General features: G+C 41.5%; 1 protein-coding gene across 4 annotated transcripts; it reads right to left on the bottom strand.

The window, feature by feature from the left end:
- Positions 1 to 1004: 1004 nt before the first annotated feature.
- sec31a (SEC31 homolog A, COPII coat complex component) lies at positions 1005 to 18261 on the bottom strand. 4 transcript variants are annotated; one of them, XM_079658302.1, is made up of 28 exons: positions 17675 to 18257; positions 16386 to 16465; positions 15001 to 15124; positions 14707 to 14905; positions 14508 to 14603; positions 14178 to 14318; positions 13920 to 14062; positions 13721 to 13820; positions 13448 to 13609; positions 13092 to 13247; positions 12770 to 13000; positions 12601 to 12675; positions 12447 to 12488; positions 10908 to 11627; positions 10182 to 10434; positions 9673 to 9851; positions 9084 to 9210; positions 8778 to 8923; positions 8130 to 8303; positions 7564 to 7818; positions 6553 to 6657; positions 5730 to 5832; positions 4733 to 5056; positions 3858 to 3913; positions 3487 to 3759; positions 3277 to 3396; positions 3118 to 3189; positions 1005 to 2623 (listed from the first exon to the last, which is right to left on the bottom strand). In XM_079658302.1, the coding sequence occupies exons 2-28, from the start codon at positions 16462 to 16464 to the stop codon at positions 2444 to 2446; spliced, it is 4635 nt and encodes a 1544-aa protein (XP_079514428.1). In that variant the 5' UTR covers position 16465; positions 17675 to 18257; the 3' UTR covers positions 1005 to 2443. The 4 variants fall into 4 exon arrangements, with proteins under 4 accessions (XP_079514428.1, XP_079514429.1, XP_079514430.1 ...); XM_079658303.1 differs by lacking the exon at positions 6553 to 6657 and having other exon boundaries at positions 17675 to 18260; XM_079658304.1 differs by lacking the exon at positions 4733 to 5056 and having other exon boundaries at positions 17675 to 18259.
- Between the last annotated feature and the right edge of the window lie 1448 nt (positions 18262 to 19709).

The following is a 19709-nucleotide window of genomic DNA, read 5'->3' as shown; positions in this document are numbered from 1 at the left end:
CCTGCCTCTTCACGGGCCTCCTGCCTTCAGGGAGGAGGTTCTGCAGCCTGAGGTCGAGCACCACCCGACTAAAGAACAGTTTTTTACACCAGGCTGTCCGGAGGCTGAACTCTCTCTCCCCTCTCTCTCCCCTGACCCCACTGGACTGTAACTCCCCACACACACTCAGACACTCAAATCCAGCACAAGACACTTTTTTTACGCTGCAATGGAAAATCTTGCAATAAATGCACATTCTATGGACAATCTTGCAATAAATACACATTCTATGAACAATCTTGCACTAATGTACATTCCCAAAGATATTGATATTGAAGTGACTGTTATTTTATATATATTGATTGTGTTTTTTATCTTAATGTGTGCATGTGTAAATGTGTCTGTTGATTGTGTAAATAGGATATACATTAGGGTGGTCCTTAGTGCCATGTACATTTTTCAAATTCATTTATTTTAAGCTCCAATCACCGGAATTTGTTATGATAGTCAAGAAAACTCTCCTGGTGAATTGTTTCCTCAATCTGACAACATTTACCCCTCCCTCGTCGACCTGGGCTGCCACACCAGCAGCCACGGTGCTGCAACTGAGGTTCTAAACTTCAAGGTCAATGAGGGAGGGGTAAATGTCGTCAGATTGAGGAAACAATTCAACAGGAGAGTTTTCTTGACTAATAGAATGAATTCTGGGGGTTGGAGCTTAGACTTTCCGAGTTTCAATTTTAAGGACCATTCTGTATATTGTATCTTTGTATGTTCAGGATATTTGGAAACGTCATTTCGATCTCTCTCTTTGTACACACAAACTGAAAGATTGATACATTAAAGTTGACTTTGACAGGCTACATTTCTTCGAACACAGCAACCTATTAGGGCTGGATTCATCTGAATCATGCTTTACAATCAAAATACATTATTACAAGACTTGAGTAGGCCTTGTCTTAAAAACACACTTTTAATAAAAAAAAACATTAAAGAAAAGAAACTTAGTTCAAAACAACACAAGATCATATTGTAAATAAATACTATTTATTGAAAATATTGCATGTAGTCAATCTTAAACAAAGACTTGTTCTCCTTTATTAACAACATTAGCTGAGGTTGACCCCTCAGACTGGAGCCCTCATCATAGTTGGAATGAAAACCAAGTACAAGTCTCTTTCCAGTTTCCTTCTCAGGTCTAATTAATTAGCCGTTAATTACCTCCAAAGCCAGTAAAGAAGACAATTAGCGTTTGTTTAAGCATGCATACTTTACATTTCCATAAAAGCAAAGTCTCTTTAAAAAAAAAAAAAGGTCATTGCACTCTGCTGAGCCTCGTGATTACACTGAAAAAAACCTAGAAACATGAATAAAACATTTAAACATCCTAAAGAAATGGGATTGACATATGACATATCCAGACAATATCTTGGTCCAATGTGTTGTATGCAGTGACACCAGTGGTGAAAGTGAGCCAGTGTAAGCAGAGAGAGGGGATTAAAGCTCTAACTAAAGTCATGATAGGTACATAAAAAAAAAAAACTTGCTTTAAATGCCTCTGAGTCAGACTACTGGTTTAAAATCAATCTAATGCCCAGTTTCTCATTATTAATATTTAATCCACATTCTGTCTCTATCTTCCATTTACTGCGTCATCTGCAGATCAGTTGCAAAATGCATGCAGGCGATGATGCATTTATTTAAAAACAAAGCAAGATTTTGTTCATAAAATCTATGTTTAATGGATTATAAAGGTATCTGAGCATTATTGTAGTGCACAAATATAGTGAGACAATAAAAGTCTAATATGTTAAATTGATTGCGGTTTGCTTGGTCACGCACTTCTATATCATCAGCAGGCTTCTGTTAATGACAAATTCATTGAGATTTAACTTGAAATACACTACTTTTATTTCAAACATCTCAACATAAGTAGATAAAATATACCTTTAAAATTCCTGAATGTCGCTTTTCTCACTTTTGATGTCTTTAAATGTAATCATTATTTTCACATCTACTGTTATAAAGCTCGGCCTCCCTTATATTTAGCTTGATCATTTAAAGATTTCCCCTTTATTATGCTTATTGCATGTTTATTCAATTCTAAAGTCCATCCATTATGCTACAAGTTTGTATTTAAAGCTAGTTTAATTTTTAGCATGTTGGTAGATTAAGGTCGAATTTGAATTTAACTAGTGTATAGCCCTTTATTCATTGTGAGATTGTGTTTGCACAGGACTCAGAATTAACTTTCACCACTGAGTGCGACTGATAGCATGGCTTGTGTTTGAGTTGTGTCAGAGAACATGAATGGCACAAAGAAGAATTTAACAGGATTTCCATACAACTTTCTCGCAAATCTTCCATCATTTGCACTGAGTCATGGTGGATCTCCCTGTGACACGAGCCCGACCGCTCTCTCTTCATTTTGCACGGGTCAAAGACTCGGAGGAGTTTCTGCCCGTCACACCCCCAGTTTGTTGGCTTGCGTCAGCACTACCTTGAGCACGGGCATGAACGCCGACGTCTCGCTGAAGTTGCTGCTACTGACTATGTGTGTGTGGATGTTCAGGCCCTCCGTGTAGGATCGGGACTCTACACTCCGGGCAATGTTATGAAGTCCTCCAACGATGGCGGGAGAAAGCTGCAGAGAAGAAGAAGAAGAAGAAGAAGAAGAAGAAGAGCAGGAAGTGTTGGTGAGAAGCATCCTGTGTAAAGTTTCCCAGTTACAGTTATTAAGCAGGATGTATCAATCGATTGGTCAAACTATCCTAATATTTATAATACGATTGTTAGGATTAATGGATGGAGAGACATTTCGGTTGGCTTTCTGCGTTTTTTTCCAATGCAATTTATCTTTTATTTAAGATTGGTTCCTAATTGTAGTGAGCTTGTTTAAGTAATGACTGAAGTAGTACGTTGTTGCTAAAATGGTTGTCTTGAAGGAAACCGTGCTGTGAACTAAACTGAAATCTGCTGCGTCTTCATCTATCCATCTGCAGCTCAATTAAAGGCTGTTGGATAATGTGACCGGAAGTGTTCTTGGGTCAAAGCTGCATAAGACTGACCTTCTAATTTTCATTTTCATTTTAATGATTATAATTGTTCTACAGAGATTAAGCCCAGAGGAATACTCACTGTCTGCTCTCTGAGTTTATCATAGAGCGCTTCCAGACGTTTGTTGGCATCATCAAGCTTCCTCTTAGTTTGCTGTGAAAAGAGAAATAATGATTACAAATGGAATCACTTTGTGATGTAGGGATAGATTAAATTGTTAACCCTGTGAGATTTACTCACAGGGTCCATAGCCACAGCCAGGCATTTCTGGATGAGCCCCTCAAAGGTGGTCTTCAGGATCAGGTGCTCATCGGGGATGGGCTTCTTCATGATCTTCTCAGCAGGGATGGACTGCAGAGGCTAAAGATGACAATTAAAATAATAGAAGTCTAGTTTAAAAAGGAATCGTTAGATGTTATCTTTATATTCTGCAGCAGAGGTGATCAGTACCTGTATAACATCTCCAGTTGGGGCTCCTGGGGCCCCCTCCATACTGGTCTTAGGCATGGCAGGGTTCATGGGTGGAGGGGAGAACTGCTGCTGCTGCTGCTGCTGCTGCTGCTGCTGCTGCTGCTGCTGCTGCATGCCTGAGTACGGGACCTGGGCCCCGTGCTGGCCCTGACCCATAACCTGAGGGGCCCCAGATGATACTGGCTGAGCCTGGGGATCAGCGCCCAGAGGAGCCATGATGGGGGTAGGAGGGGTGTAGTTCGTCGGAATCGACTGAAAGATGAGAAATATGGTTTATTCATATATAATTATATAACGGTGTACTGTCTTTTCTGACAGGCTAGGTTACATGCTTCAGTCAGCAGACTTACCTTCTTCCTTGATGCTCTGTTCAGGGCAGGAGGGTCATTCCAGCCATTCTGAGGACCTACAGAAAAAATCCTAATCATTTACTCATTCACACTAACAGGGCAGAGTCTATTTTATGTTTTGAAATGCTTTGATTTATGCCTCCCCTGCCTGCACACTTAATACGAAGCTCCAGCTGTTGGTTAATAATGAGGCTATTATTAGGGAACAGCTAGCTGGCATCTGTTCAAGGGTAAGGTGATTCTTGCATCCAGTGTTTATTCAAAGCTAAGCTAACTAGCAGCAGTTAAAGATTTTGAAACCCCAAAAAGCTTCTTTTTATTTTAAACAAACATTTGAATTTCCATTAAAACATATTTTATTAATTCGTCTGTTAAAAAGGGAATGACAATATAAATATGTTTTGTTTAACTTTACCTAATTTCTATTCATATTTAATTTTGTATAACTTTAATTTATAAATAAACATTTATTCTGGTGGCATATTCCAGGCTTATTAATGCAGTTAGTAAATTGTTATTAGTTTATACATAACAGTACTTTGCTGTATATGCGCATACTACAACCTGTTTTAACTATGTATATACATTTTACTATTACTGCACCCCTGTCCACCACAGTTTTATATGTTATGATATTACTATTTTTAAAGCTGCTGCACTATCTTATGTTCTAGATTAGATTTAGATTTTCCTTGCAAGACTTCTTTAGAAATGTTTGCCCTAACATTGGTAATGGGAGTCTTTTAGCTGCCTTGTTCACTGCAATTATTGAGCACAAACTAAAATCTGTCTTGTATCTTAAAAGGATAAAGAAAGTGGGTGAGTTTGTGAGGTTGCCTGGAGCCCTGCAGACCTGAGGCGGGTCAGCTGTGTACCTGAGACTCCGCCCTGTTGAAGAGGAGGAGGCATGTACGACACAGGAGATCCTGGCCCGCCATGCTGGAAAGAAGCTCCGGAGGTTGGAAGAGCGGCAAAGGAGGAAGAGGAGGATGTTGGATAGAAAGGAGGATATGAGGGAGAGGAGGAGGACGGGCACTGGCTGATGGGAGGAGGTCCGGGATAGACCGGGGATGTGGGCTGTGTGTAGTGAGAGAGAAAGCCGGCAGGCTCTGCTGGAGCGGCAGCAGAGGAATACTGCAGAGGCTGATAGACAGGCCCCCCCCCAGCTCCAGGATGGTACTGGTTGACCTGGGGGTAGGCTGGGAGTCACACAGGATACAACACATGCTGTTAGTGAACAACTCACTCTGTTCCATGCTTTACTAACTGTTTCATGCAACAGGACAGACCTGTAGTTACATAATGAGTTACAGTACAGAGCATGCTAACATGCTATATGAGTAGCTTCTAGGTCATAAAAGACTCAACAGGCAAAGAGATCAACTTCAAATGAAACTCTCATTTTCTGTTAGTGATTGAGAATAATAGCATAGAAGGGATTCAAACATTTCTGAATGGAAATGCTTGTCAGTGTTGTAAAAAAGGACATTCAGTAATGTTGCAGCCCTGTCTCTTATAACATGTTTAACCCTTTCTAATTTACTTTGCCAAAGACAAAGTTTCAGCCAAGATTTTTTATTTCAAGTTAAGGACTGTAACGTTTGTATATTTCCCCAAACAGAGTCCCACAAGGGGTTGGGTTTGGCAATTCAGATGCATTCAAACCTGACCTGGTTGATTTGGTTTCATATTATTCTGACTTGTTACGGCTGATGTTGAAGCTCTTAGTCACATTTTAAGGCAGGTTTAAAAACTGGATTGAGTGTGTTTTCTTAAACCTATAATTCGATTGCTCTGGCTTGAATCTTTGAGTTACTACCTTATGAATTTTTCTTTTGAAACCACAGATTGTGAAAGTGACTATAAACTTACGCTGGTACTGATGTGAGTACATGTAAGCAGGAGTGGAGGAGACAGGAAGTTGAGCGTCCGTGCCGGGCGGTGGCATCCCGTACATTTGGTTTGAAGGCTCCACCTGCGAAAATACATAAAGAAAACTGAAACTATGTTTCAAAAAAGAAGAAGAAGGGGAACTGTCCATTGATGACTCCCTTTGCTTCTACAGAGGATTAATCCAGCAGGGAAGACTTTGAAATATTTAAAAGCATTTTAAAAAATCAGCTCCGACTATACATGTTGTAAAATCAAAACGCTGATTATATGGTAAAGCATCAGTAATACTAGAATAGTTAGAATAAATGAATCTATGTTTTCAGAGTGGTATTGCTTTGGTAAGTCCCACTTCTCATCTTTGCAAATAAGAGAGAAAATAAATAAAGGATTTAGAGCTTGGTAAGTCCTTTGGTCAGTGCTCCCAAATATATGTTGTACATTAGGACTAGCTCAGAACAACAGACTGTAGAAACAAACTAAAACTAAGCGTGGTGTTGCAACACACAACACATAGTCCTGAGTCAAATGCTCTTCTGTAATGTGTGCAGTTCAGGAGCATTATGTTTGCTAACAGGGAACAGTATGCATGTCGGTGATCGTGTAGTCTGTACATTGGAGTGAAACAAGAGACACAAATGAAAGAATGAGTGGAGAATGCATCAACAGGAAGTGGGTTAGCCAAGGGAAGAAGCACCACCACAGAAAAGCACAGCATATGAGGTATTGATCTGTTCAATGAAAACACTTGTTTGTATTAGGGACGTCTGTGTGCAACAACATCTGTAAACATCAGTGTGTGTACCTGCTGCTCTGAGGGCCTGCCTACTTGAGAAGGAGGAGGAGGGTGATGGGGGAGGGCTGTGGGAGTTTGGTTACTCCAGGAGGTGACAGTAGAGGCAGCCCTCACCTGAAGCACACAGAGACACACGGCACACACCAATGATGGCCCGGCATGGAGAGGGAGGGGAGGGGGGGGGGGGGGGGGGGACACTACAACGCACACACATTGCACCAGAGCCAGGGTTCAAATTACAGGAACACAACTCCCCCTCAGCACCCACCCCACAATAAGAACATTGTTCATTAATATTTCACAATTAGGTTTAGGAAATAGCATGTGATTTAAACCCTGGCAAGAATGGAAATTCAGTAAATGAAATGACATCAACACAACAGCAATTAGCACTTCACCTGGTGGTTAGTTAGTAGGTAATAGGGATGAGGTTTGATAGCATTTTATCAAATACAAATCCAATACATAATCTACTTAAATGTGAATCCTTTCAAAACTCTTACGGAATCAGGTTTTCTTTCAGCAGTTTTAGTGGCAGCCTTTCACGTACAACCTGTAGCTACAACCTTAAAATGGGGTTAACAGCAAATGATATGCAATATTTAATGTTAAAAAGTGATAATACAATCTTTGTTTGAATACAGCTGCAGAGAGCATATTAGCCATAGAATAGTATGTATTATTATTATTATATATTAGTCTATTATCTCAAGCTGATGTTAATTTTTTTATTCAGTTATTCAAAATATGAGACTGCCATTTTATGAATTTCATTGCTCTTTGCTACTAAAGGGAGAAAGGAGGCAGGAGAGATCTGATAAGAGATTTGTTAGAGTCTGAGTTTAACATTAATATATCAAACCCATCCCTAGTATGTAACCTGTAGATGTTGATGTCCAAGAAAAAGGAAACCAGTCTGTGTGAATCCTGATGTCTTTTAAAACATTAGACATCAGGTTTCACACAGATTCAGGTTTATGAGCAAAAGGGAAGAAACTTGTGAAACTCAGAGGGACGTACCGGCTGGTAATACTGCGGCTGTGCTGGGGCGGAGGCAGCAGGCGTTGGCATGGCCACAGGGGGGGCTGCTGCACGGGGCTGAGGCACCATGGCAGGTCGGACCGGGGTAAACAGAGGTCGGGGCAGGGTGGGCTGAGGCTGAGTGGGGGCCGGAGGCTGGGACTGAACTTTCTGTGTTTGTACCAGAGCGGCTGGAGCCGCAGCTTGCTGCCCCAGAGCCCGACTGAGGCGGTCACGAAGCTGCTGCACGGAAACCTGTATGGTCCAAAAGGGAAAGGGACATTTAGAGGATTACTCAAATTGTTTGCAATTGACTGAAGGCTTTTCTAGCTCTGACATAGGAAGAAATAAACAGTGGAAGTTGATTCCCTTTTTTCTTTCTATATTTCCCATGCATATTATGAGCTAATAGAGGTACAGTATGTATATACACTATACACGGACAACTACATGACTAAGAGCTATTTAGTCAAACAGCATTTGTATAGGAAAATATGTCCCAAGCTATTTGATCAATATAAGCGGTTTCAAGTGTACATGATTTTATAAATAGCTGGTGTTCATACCTGGTTGGTGTTGTCGGGCAGGTAGGTGATGGCGGTGGTCAGACTGCCCTGGGAGGCCAGCAGGTTTGCATACTGACTCATCTTCTCAGCCAGCAGGATGCCAATAGCAGCGGGACCAGAGCGCTGGGTCTGCTCTACGGCACGACGCAACACCACCACCTTCTCCACCAAGTCCTGAGGAAACGAGACAAGGACCCCATTTAAACAACAATGTTTAGATTTAAGCTGCATATACACACTTTACTTTGGAGCAACACAGTAACTTGAAAAAATCTAACTGTCCCTGCATTTCCCCTGTTGCACTAAGATATTATCACCTCATAAAGTTCCATGGCTCCACAGAGATCTTTAGCAGCTTTCAAACCATCTTTTTGCTGTTATGGCCACAACATCAATGTTTTACTTCAATGCTCTATTCACTTTTCGGTCAGCAGGCAGGGCTTTTTATATAGCAGACAGACGAAGTTAGAGACCAACTTATGATCATGGTGGAATATTTAGAAGCTAAAGAGCCATATACTATCCTCACGAGTTGTTATAAACAAAGAACTACGCTAATAATGAGAATATTTAACAATACAATTGTGGAGATGCTGCCCTTAAGAGCCCAGATAAATCATTTGTTGCAGGTTTTAGTTAGAGACACACCTGGAGGGAGAGTGGACAGTGTCCATCTTGTGACTTGGTCCAGCATGAAACCAGTTTTTCCACGTTTCCGGCACAGATGTAACACAGACAGGCCTGCGCCTGCAGCTGGGCGTCCTCTCCTGCCTCCAGTCTGTCCCCGAGAAGATCTGACAAGCAAGACACTTCAGTTAGAGAGCACCAATTCACAGCTAATAGACAATGATGAAAAACTGTAAGCAATGATGAAACTCAGCAACAACGTGTCAGCAACACTCTGGTCTAGTGTGGTCTCTCAGCACAGTAATATGCATGTATCCTTGAACTGACCACAGAGGGAAGAGAATTTCTCGGGCTCAGCGTAGGTCATGACAGCAGCCAGAGCCTCCTTCCAGTTCTGCAGCTCACACGTGGTCAGGATGTCATGCCAGTCCTTCAGCACCACTGCACTGATCAGCTGCAGGACAGAAACACACGTATATATAGTACAAGTATTCCAGTATTTTACTTAGGTAAGGTACAAATACCTCAAACTATTATACAATTGTTTATCCCCTTCATGTTTAGTAAAGTGGTCTTTCATGACAAAAACATTCTCCAACTTCTTAGCTTTTTTATGCAAGACCGCTTTCTGGTCAATTAGAACAATAATGGACATCACCAGCACTAAAATGCAACATAAATATCAATCCATATAAAATATAATATTAAAATAATGTTACGGCACATTTTACTGCTGAATGAGTACTTTTACTTTAGATTCTTAAAGTACATTTTGCTGATATTACTTTTACTTAAATGCAGTAGTTAAGTAAGTTCAGGGTAAGGAATTAGTCATTTCAATCTAGATCTCTTTACTACTTCAACCACTGGTTATATCATCAATGATAAACTCCATTTATAAAACTGTTGTTGTTACCTTGGTTATCTTGCTGTGTTTCTTGGTAAAGTACTTCTTCTGTGTTTTCTCTAAAAGGTCGGCTCCTCCGGCGATGGCTAGGATGATACTGTCTGCCATCCTGTTGTCATGGAGACAGAGCTCCACAGCTCCCTCAAAGTCTCCGGTCAGCAGCGCCTGGGTGATCAGCCCGTCCACATCTAGCAGGAGAACGAATAATAAAACAACAGAGTTTATTTGATCTAGTTTGCTCTCTCGCTCTGGCTGAAGGTGATATTGTGTCAAATCTGCTGCAAAAGAAGGGATCCCACTTTTATCGGGAACATTTCCAGTGACAATCTACATAGTAGGAAGAGACAGGGATCACGTCATACACTGATATGTTCCCCTTTGTGGAAGTCTGATTATAAAGAAGTGCAGTCTATGGCTATAACTTGAGGGGAAAATACTTTTTGGACTGATCTGTTTTCCACAGGATCCAGGCTGTGTAGGAACGCTAGTATGTAATGAACCATTGAAAGAGTTGTTACCTTGACCGATGCTGAGACTGACTCCTTCCGATTGGGCTGGAGTGGGAGCTGGAGCAGGAGTGGGAGCAGGAGTGGAAGCAGGAGTGGAAGCAGGAGTGGGAGCTAGGGCTGCAGCTGGAATTGGAGATGGAGCCAGAGCAGGAGCCTGAGTTGGAGCTGGATCTGGCACTAGAGCTGGAACCTCAACGGGCTCCTCGACTGGAGCTAAGGTCTCAGCAGGACTGGGTTCCTCTTCCACTGGTGCCACCTCCTCCTGAAACATCAAAGAAACATCCTTTCAATGTACTCTTCTCTTTCCCCAAGTGCTGCAGTAATTGTTAGATCCAAATGCTTAAAAATGCTACTATATGCAGTAAAATGTTACAAACTAGTGCTTTTTTTTGCTATGCTGGAGTGTTCAGACTATGTGATCTTTTCTCTAACTCTTGCCTTATATGGGCTGGATTGCAGATGTTATCTGTCTATATCTATTGTCTATATTTTTGTTTGTATTCTTCATTCACCTTAAAAGGAATGCTACAAACATTTTCTTTCTAAATAAAATGTATCACAGGATGACTATAAATATACAAAAGGCCATTGTGGGTTAAGAAATTCCTTTAAATGATAAAAAATGAATTTGTTTACTATGTTGGGCAAGGCCTTTACCACTGCCCATACAAGATGTCAGCAGGGTCCTTAGGTAAAAATCTGTATCTTTGAATCAGTGCAGGTATCAAGGTGTACCTCCTCGTCCAAGGGGATCTCTTCTTCCTCTGGGAGAACCTGGTCCATATTCTCTTCTGATTCACCGGCAGGAGCGACTTCTAGATCTTCCGCTGCTGGCTCTTCAGACTCAGGGTCAGGAGCGGAGTCCAGTTCCAGCGTGGCTGCAGGCTCAAGGTTTGCTGCAGCGGCGATCATGTCAAAGGCCTCCAAGGGGTCTGCAGGCGGCACAACTGCAGCTGCAATCATGTCGAAGGCGGCTTCAGGAGTGTCAGTAGACGGCAAAACCGCAGCAGCATCCATGTCAAAGACTTCTTCTGGGTTTTCAGCCAGCGACACATCTGCATTAGCAATCATATCAAAGGCTGCCTCTGGACTTTCAGCAGGCGGCATGACTGTGTTGTCAGCTGGAAGTACATCTGCTGCGGCGGCGAACATGTCGAATGCTGCCAATGGAATTTCGGCAGGCGGCACGATTGAGGCGGCAGGGGGAGGTACATCTGCAGCAGCGGCGATCATGTCAAAGGCTTCCTCTGGGTTGTCAACAGGTGGCAGAAATGCAGTGGCAGCGGGAGGCACGACTGCAGCAGCGATCATGTCAAATGCTTCTTCTGGGTTGCCAACGGGTGGCAGGACTGCGGCAGCCGCAATCATGTCGAACGCTGCCTCTGGAGTTTCAGCAGCAGGGATAAGGCGGAGGTCTGGTAAAGACTGCAGGATGACTGGAGCGGGCATCTCCACCTGAATATGGAGGGAGGAAATGGGTTCAAAGTCAGGGGCTGTGATTTAACTTTTGACTAAGTGTATGAACAGACTAAATATTTCCAGTTCAGAGAGGGAGATGTTTAAAACAACAGCCTTAATCTAAAGAAATAGTTAAACCTCTACATATGTTTGCACTTTTACACTGAGTTTTGCTAAGCAGATTTCAGAGGAAGAAAAACCACTGTGATTGTCAAATCAAAAGTCTGTGCAAAGCTTCCTCTGAGTAGTTTCAATACAGAAGTAGTTGTTGCTTCCTCTTTATGAATACTTGCAACACATTCTGAAGCAGAGATGACAGCCATGTGTATGGCTCAGTAAGCAGGACAAATGGAGAGAATAGTACAATGTGGTAATGGACAATTTGGAAGTGTTTCAACTGAGTGGGCAGGAAGACAGGGACAGTATTTCCTATTGTAAACTAAATATTGTTGGATGTTTATATAAAATACTGTCTGCTATGTGCTTCTAAGGATTATCGGTAGCTGTTTTATCACATGTTTTTCAAGTTAACATTTTCATTGTAAAGGCCTTGTAACACCATATTACTGGAACTGCATCACTTGTAATCACTGTATATAGTAATTGACGGAGGATGCTTATCATTGAACAGGATCAGATGAAATCTGCGCACCAGAATAAGCAGCACTTTAAAAAGTGACATGACACATTTAATCTGGCCGAGAAGGAGGTCATTTTTGGAAACACATGCCTTGAAATTCTTAGAGATAGATTTTAAATGTTCACCTTCCAAAAAGATATTCCTTTAAAATCAACAGTAGGATTAAATGCTCGTACCTGTGGAGGCTCAGCAGGCTTTTCCTCTAATGCTGCTGAAATCTGAAAACAAAATGGAGACATGTATCACAGGATGTACTAAAAGAAAACGATGTGTTTTGAGCAAATACATTCAGTAAACAGTGTCATACAGAACATTGAAAATAGAGCTCACCTTTAAGGCGAGCTCCTCTTTGTTGTACCCAAGGAGTTCTAGGTACTTGCTGCGGATATCACTTTCAAAATTAGCCTGAAAACACAAAAACATCACACAAACAATTAGAACAATGACAGAAAATGTCCTGAAAACTATTCATTTCCAAGTTTCATTCTGAATGTCATACCTTGAGGAAAGACCAAAGAGTCTTCTCAAACTCATTTTCAGCTCCATTGATCTTCTCCTGGCAGAACTCCACAAAGCTCCCTGCTCTCAGCGTGGCCTGCAGCTGGTCAGAGCGCTTCAAAAATGCTGTTTCTATGACGACCTGGCTGACATGTACGACGTGTGAGGAGCGCTGCTGAGGCTGCTGTGGGTTAGGCTTGCTGTTCTCCAAAGAAACCAGCTTACCTCCAAACTACAAATGAACAAGAGCAAGAAGAATGTCTGAGATGGTGAAACAACGAAGCTAAATCCTGAATGTAATTTGTGTAGGACACAGGACTCACAGCAAACGAGGCTCCTACAGGTCTGCGGATCCACTTGGGGGGCTTCTTCAGGGGGTTGATGGTCGCTGGAGGAGCAGGAGCCTGAGGAGGCAGCTGCAGGGGGGGCAAAGTTTGCCCTGTGCCAAAAGGATCCATGTTCCCAAACGAGTTGGTAATCTGTAACAGAGACAAAAAGTAATTTAGATGCAATGCCAGGTGTGCCGGAAATTGAATTCACTGATTTTGTGTAATGTGCAGATCTACAAAAAGCTGCTCATTAAAAGTTTCCTGCATGTTTTTGTCTCCTACATTTAATTACCCATATAAATAGAATGTCAAATTAAAATATGTAGATTACATTTCATATAAACACACACCTGGTCAGCTCGTCTCTGGCTCTGCGCCGTGTTGGTTCCTCCCATGATGGAATAGATGTCGATGTGTCCGTCGAAGCTTGCAGCCGACAGCACCGCAGGGTTTCTGGGACACCACTGGATGTCAAAGCACCACGGACTGCTAGTGGGCAACTCGTACAGCACCTGAGGATCCAATCAGATCATTTATTTACATCAGAGGTACAACAATGGGACAGGTTTTTGTTCCATTTGCTACTTTGAATGTGTTAATAAAACATTTATAGTAATGTTTACCTCTGCTGTGTTTGGGTTCCAGCACAGAATCCTGTTGTCCTTTCCGCAGCTCAGGAGCAGATCAGGATCAGCCAGACTCCAGGCGATGGACAGGACACCCCTGTTTGTAGACATCAGGTAAGTCTTAAAAATTCACATACTTTTTAAGGGAAATGAGAAAAAAGCTTTATGCTCCTATGCCTCAAACAGATGCTTTTACCGTGTGTGATTCTCTAAAATCTTGAGAGGAGAGGAAGCAAAGCGTAAGTCCCACATCTGGATAACCGGCATTCGATCGTCTTCCGAGGACAAAACCAGCTGAGTGGCCACTTCTGGGTTCCAAGCCAGCCCGGAACAATGCATCTGAAAAAAAAGACATGCACATTAAATAAAGACAGTTTCAATTGAAATTATTATTCAAAGATCCAGCATTATTTTTAGTCCAAGACTTCCTCCGAGTGCAGAAGGATCAACGTACTCTGTTGCTGTGGTCGCTGACTTTGATAATGAGGTCGTTCTTGCGGAGGTCCCACACTGAGGCTCGGCCACTCGGGCTGGCAGAGGCCAGGATGTGTTGGACCTGTCTGTTCCACGACACATAGCTGATGTCTTCCAGAGGCTTTAAGACAAGAACATTAGCTCTTTTTGTCATTATACATTCAGAAAATTCAAGATATTCCTGGTCTAAACTGCTACAACCGTTATTTACCCACATTAAATGACACAGATGTTTCTGTTCAATGCTTTAACAAAGTAATTAGGGCTGCATAATATTTCATTTCAGAATTGAAAGAATATGCAGCCTTACCTGAGTTTTAGGTCCTGGTGTCATTGGAGAGCCAAAGTTATTCATGTCCCAGATATATATTTCAGACTCATTCCCACCTGATGCAACCAGGTTTGTCTGCAGCACAGAGGAAACAATACAAAATGAGTCCTGTATTTGGTTTTAAACTGACTGCTTGCATGTGATAGATTCACTGAAGCTGGAGTTAAATGGATCGTACCTGGAACGGGTTGACGTCGAGACCTCTGACTGGCCCAGTGTGCTTGTCACTCTCTGCAATGATCACGTCGGTCTCTCCAGCCATGATCTTTGCCGGGTCGTAGAGAATGACGTTGCCATTCTCGCCTCCGGCAACAAGGACCCCGGATGGGTTACCTTGGGAATCTATCCCATAGGGCCCCCATACCAGTTTGTGGTATCTGTGGGGAGGAAGAAGCACAACATGTGTGATGACAACTGCACTTGAAGGCATTTTTTTCTTTTAAAGCATTATTTCATTGGCAGCTTTTAGTACCTGTGAGAGGAGACGAGGCTGCCACATGACTTCATGTCCAGAGATGGGTCTGACAAGTCCAGCTCGAAAAACTCCAGCGAGGCATTGGTGCTGAAGGAGGCATCCAGCTGCTGGGCGGATGTTCCTGCAGAGAGAGGAATCAGAAACTTTGGTGCATGCTGTGACATATAAAACATAATGTTGCAGTGATCGTACTTATCAGAAAGAGTCTAAAATGACACTAAAGATTGCTTGAAGAGCATACTAAGGAGTGAGTGTAAAGAATAAGACACATTTATTAAGAGACGTATGCCTACCTATAGAAAGTCATCAAATGATTAATAACTTGTAAGCTCAAAGCAGGACCAGATAATTGGAGAGCTTACACCAGCCATATTGTTATTTATTTTCAATGGAATATATTCATTTGCTCAGTGATATATGTTATTATATTGTTTCAAATGTCTCTTTTTTTCGTGAGGATACTTTAATAACTACTGCAGCAATTACATTTGAATTAACAATAATTGAATTGTGCCATATATTCTATAAATAGGGATGAAGTAACAGCAAATGGATGTAATGGAAACAAAAATAAAATAATATAAATCAGAAAATGACCACAATGAAGATGAAAGTGATACCGCAAGTGAAGGAGTTCAAGTATCTCGGGGTCTTGTTCTCGAGTGAGGGAACAATGGAGCGTGAGATGGGTCGGAGAATCGGAGCAGCGGGAGCGGTACTGTAGTCGCTGTACCGCACCGTTGTGACGAAAAGAGAGCTGAGCCAGAAGGCAAAGCTCTCTGTCTACCGCGCCATTTTCGCTTCTACCCTCACCTATGGTCATGAAGGATGGGTCATGACCGAAAGAACGAGATCGCGGGTACAAGTGGCCGAGATGGGTTTTCTCCGCAGGCTGGCTGGTGTCTCCCTTAGGGATAAGGTGAGAAGTTTGGTCATCCGGGAGGGACTCGGAGTTGAACCGCTCCTCCTTCGCGTCGAAAGGAGCCAGTCGAGGTGGTTCGGGCACCTAGTTAGGATGCCACCTGGGCGCCTCCCTAGGGAAGTGTTCCAGGCACGTCCAGCTGGTAGGAGACCGAGGGGTAGACCTAGGACCAGGTGGAGGGATTATATCTCTTCGCTGGCCTGGGAGCGCCTTGGGATCCCCTAGTCAGAGCTGGTTGATGTGGCCAGGGAAAGGAACGTTTGGGGCTCTCTGCTGGAACTGCTACCTCCACGACCCGACCACGGATAAGCGGGAGAAGATGGATGGAAAGTGATTGCAACCTAAATGAATGCCAATGGAGGTGCATGCTCTGCACCTCCATTTGTATGGTTTGTATGGCTGGAAGGCCAAAATTATTAAATGTCCTGTCAAAAAATACACCATTGCTGCATGCTCATACCTGTTGCAAGGTAGATGGGGTGATGCTGTGCAGGACTCCAGCTCTGGATGGCTGTGCGGTTAATCTCCTTAAGTTTCATCCTGGGAAAAAAGTTTACATTTTGAAGGAATATGTAGTGATTATTCCAGTTTGATTTAGTTTTCCCTCCATTAGGCTTCTGCTGTTATCAAAACAAATAACAGAGCATGCTTTTTTATTAAACATTATTTTATGCATTTAAGGATAGTTCACACATGTGTTTAATGTATGTATTAAATAAACACTTGCATTCCAATATGTATATTCACAGTTTTGGTTCGCTGGGTTCATGGTGTCCTTACTGGCTGTCCAAAGATCACTTCTTATCATGTCTTTATTATGAAATGTTCTCTTTTTTCCCTTGACCATTTTTCTATACTGGGCCATGGTGGTAGTATAGTAACATAGAGAGAGAGGAATATTGCAATACAAGTTCACTAATTTAGAAGTCTTTCATTTTTGAAGTGGTGGAGCTGTTGAATTGCATTGCTTTATAAAGACAAATGATTCCGTTATTGAATTTACCATTATTGATATAAATGTGGTGTGCAGAATAAAAGAAACACATCCTCCTAAAGGACTGTGCAGTTTAATAAAGTGTTAACCTTCATGAAGAGAGGATTTATAAGGGGCTGTTGTAGAAAAGTTACATTAGCTTGGTGTAAATAATACATTTCAACTGGGTTTAAGTATTTTGTTAAGATAGCAATGTGAACCCGTCCTTTAAAACTAGGAAAGGGAACACCTGCATGTGTTTATTTAGCAATACAGTTTTTATTCCAACTTGTATGAAGTGCATTGCCAGCATTCGGTAACTACTGTATACTGAATTATACTCAAAGGCCTACTTTGACTGACACCAATGAAGACCTGCGCATTTTAAAGCTATTTTTCAGAAATGATATTGCAAATGCTTTATCTAGCTCTGAAGAAACTTGGCAGCATGTCGGCGTACTTTCTTCATTCAAAGGTTAACAATAGAAAAACAAAGTGCAATACAAGCTAGCAGCAAGCTAACAGCTGATGAACCATTTAAAAGCTACACAGCAAAGGCAATAACCAAGGAATAAACTATGTGACGAAATTTAGAGTCAAAATGAAAAACTGAATTGGCTGCAGAATAATGTCACTTTTTATCATGCTTCACATGAACATTGTACAGCATGTCCTAAAGGCAACATTATCTCGCCTGCTAGCTGCCTGCAATACATAACAGTGGGAAGACAGTTTTATACACTAACAGATCTTATTACTTCACTAAGGCGGCTTACCTTCCTTCCTTTGCTCCCTCTTACATGAACACACACATAAAATAGTTGACAAATACTCCTGCGACTGTACAGGTTCCTCGTTCGGCTCCACTTCGGGATTAGAGGGTGTAATAACAGAAGAGGCTACCGGGTCCCGACTACGGACTCAAGACAGATTTCCACGTCCCCACTGGTCTCCATCAACGTGGCACTCAGCAACACCGCTGCCACGAAGAACAACAACTTCCGGGGGACGTCTTCGCCGCTACCATGGCTAGCATGCACAATTTGCCATAGTTTTACCAGAGGTTTTATATTTACAAGTAATTATAGAACCTTTTTGTTCAACATCGTCCAAAAAAGTATATGTTCTACAGTACTACACCTGCTAGCATGCTAATGATGCTATCATAGAGAGACGCATATGTATACCCATGCTAACATGCTAATTGTAGTTTTAATGAATTGCTACCCCTGCTATCATGCTAACTATGCTACCATAGACACACATGCATATGAATAGCACTGCTAACTATGCTAACGTTACTGTCAACACATCTTACCAAAGTATGCCAAATAAAATGGAACATAAGTAAATGTAGTTTCATAGGTGTTTTTTTATTTATTTGTTTACGTTTACTCATTGAGATATGTCATGTTATGATTAGTGTAAGATACCCACTTAATTGTTCCAAGCACAACAATAAATGTATTTTGTATATCTGATGATAAATGAACAAATGTATGTTAAACTGCAGATCCCCACAAATAACAATAAACAACACATTTGCTTCACAATTTGTATTTATTTGGTAATGAATAGTATAAATGAGAAACAAAGACAAACCAATAAAGTGCTTTTGGTAAATGTAGGTGTGTCAAGAAATCACTGCACTTGATGCCACTTGAACAGGCCGACCCTGAAAGAATAATGGTGATACAGTAAGGTAAAGTTAGTTTTACACAGACTTAGCAAGGTCTTTAGAGAATGAATGCCAACACCCTCATTTTATATCTAATTTATAATCCTCCCCAGACACATGAATGGGTCAAATGGGTAGTGATTGAAATAATCATTGGGATGCTTATTTACTTAACTATAATAACAGTTCTGCAATACGTACATATCAGGTCCACGCTGCTCAATTTCCTGGTACGCCTTTTTCTGTCAACACAAGATTTGCAGATGTTGAAACTTGGTCAATTAGCAATTTTGCACCAAACGACTATTTTTTTATAAGTTTGGTGGGGCGTAACCATAGACTGTATATATAAAGGGGCGTAACGTATCTCACAAACTGTCTTCTTGAGCATGTGTTGTCAGAGTTGAGTTTCAAGAAAAAGACAAACTTGAATGATCCCCAATGGGAAAATTACAGTTTACTATGTACAGTAAGCTAATTGTGGTGTAAAAAAATATTAAATACATGACCTCATTGACAATACAATACTCTAGTATTGACTGGTTTAATTTACAATTGACTTACCTAATTACCGAACATGGAACCCACGCGACATGCTATTTTAGCTAACTTATACCGACTAAATTAATTAAATACGCACAAAACGAGCATTTTAACACTGGAATATAACAATGCAATATTTAATTTGCACCAGCCGAAGATTCCTTCACCTCACTTCTTCATCTTGAAATATTCTTCTTCTGGTTCACTCATAACTTCGATTATGTGCGCATTACTGCCACCTATTGGTTGATATCAAAGGCACTGGGGGGGGGGGGGGGGGGGGGGGGGTACAGGTGGAAAGGGTGGATGTAGTACATTTTTATTTTGTGACACAACACTCTTTCTTTGATTTGCAAGGCAGACTGGAAAGGCACATCCATGCACCTTTTTCCCAGAATGATATATTTAAAACTGAAGTCTCCCAGGTTGAGAACTACTTCATACAGATTTTTCTTGATGAATTAGATTCCCAATTTCAATCTTTGAATTGCCCTTTGTTTTCACAATGTGAACTGAACTAGAATTGTCGTAACAACCCAGTTTTGCCCAAATAATATAACCTAAAACAGATTTTATGGTTTGAAATCACT

Source organism: Notothenia rossii (assembly GCF_949606895.1).
Source record: "Notothenia rossii genome assembly, chromosome: 11".
Classification (NCBI taxonomy): Eukaryota; Metazoa; Chordata; class Actinopteri; order Perciformes; family Nototheniidae; genus Notothenia; species Notothenia rossii.
Note: the sequence above shows the minus strand (reverse complement) of the source record. Positions and strands in the feature narration are given on the sequence as shown.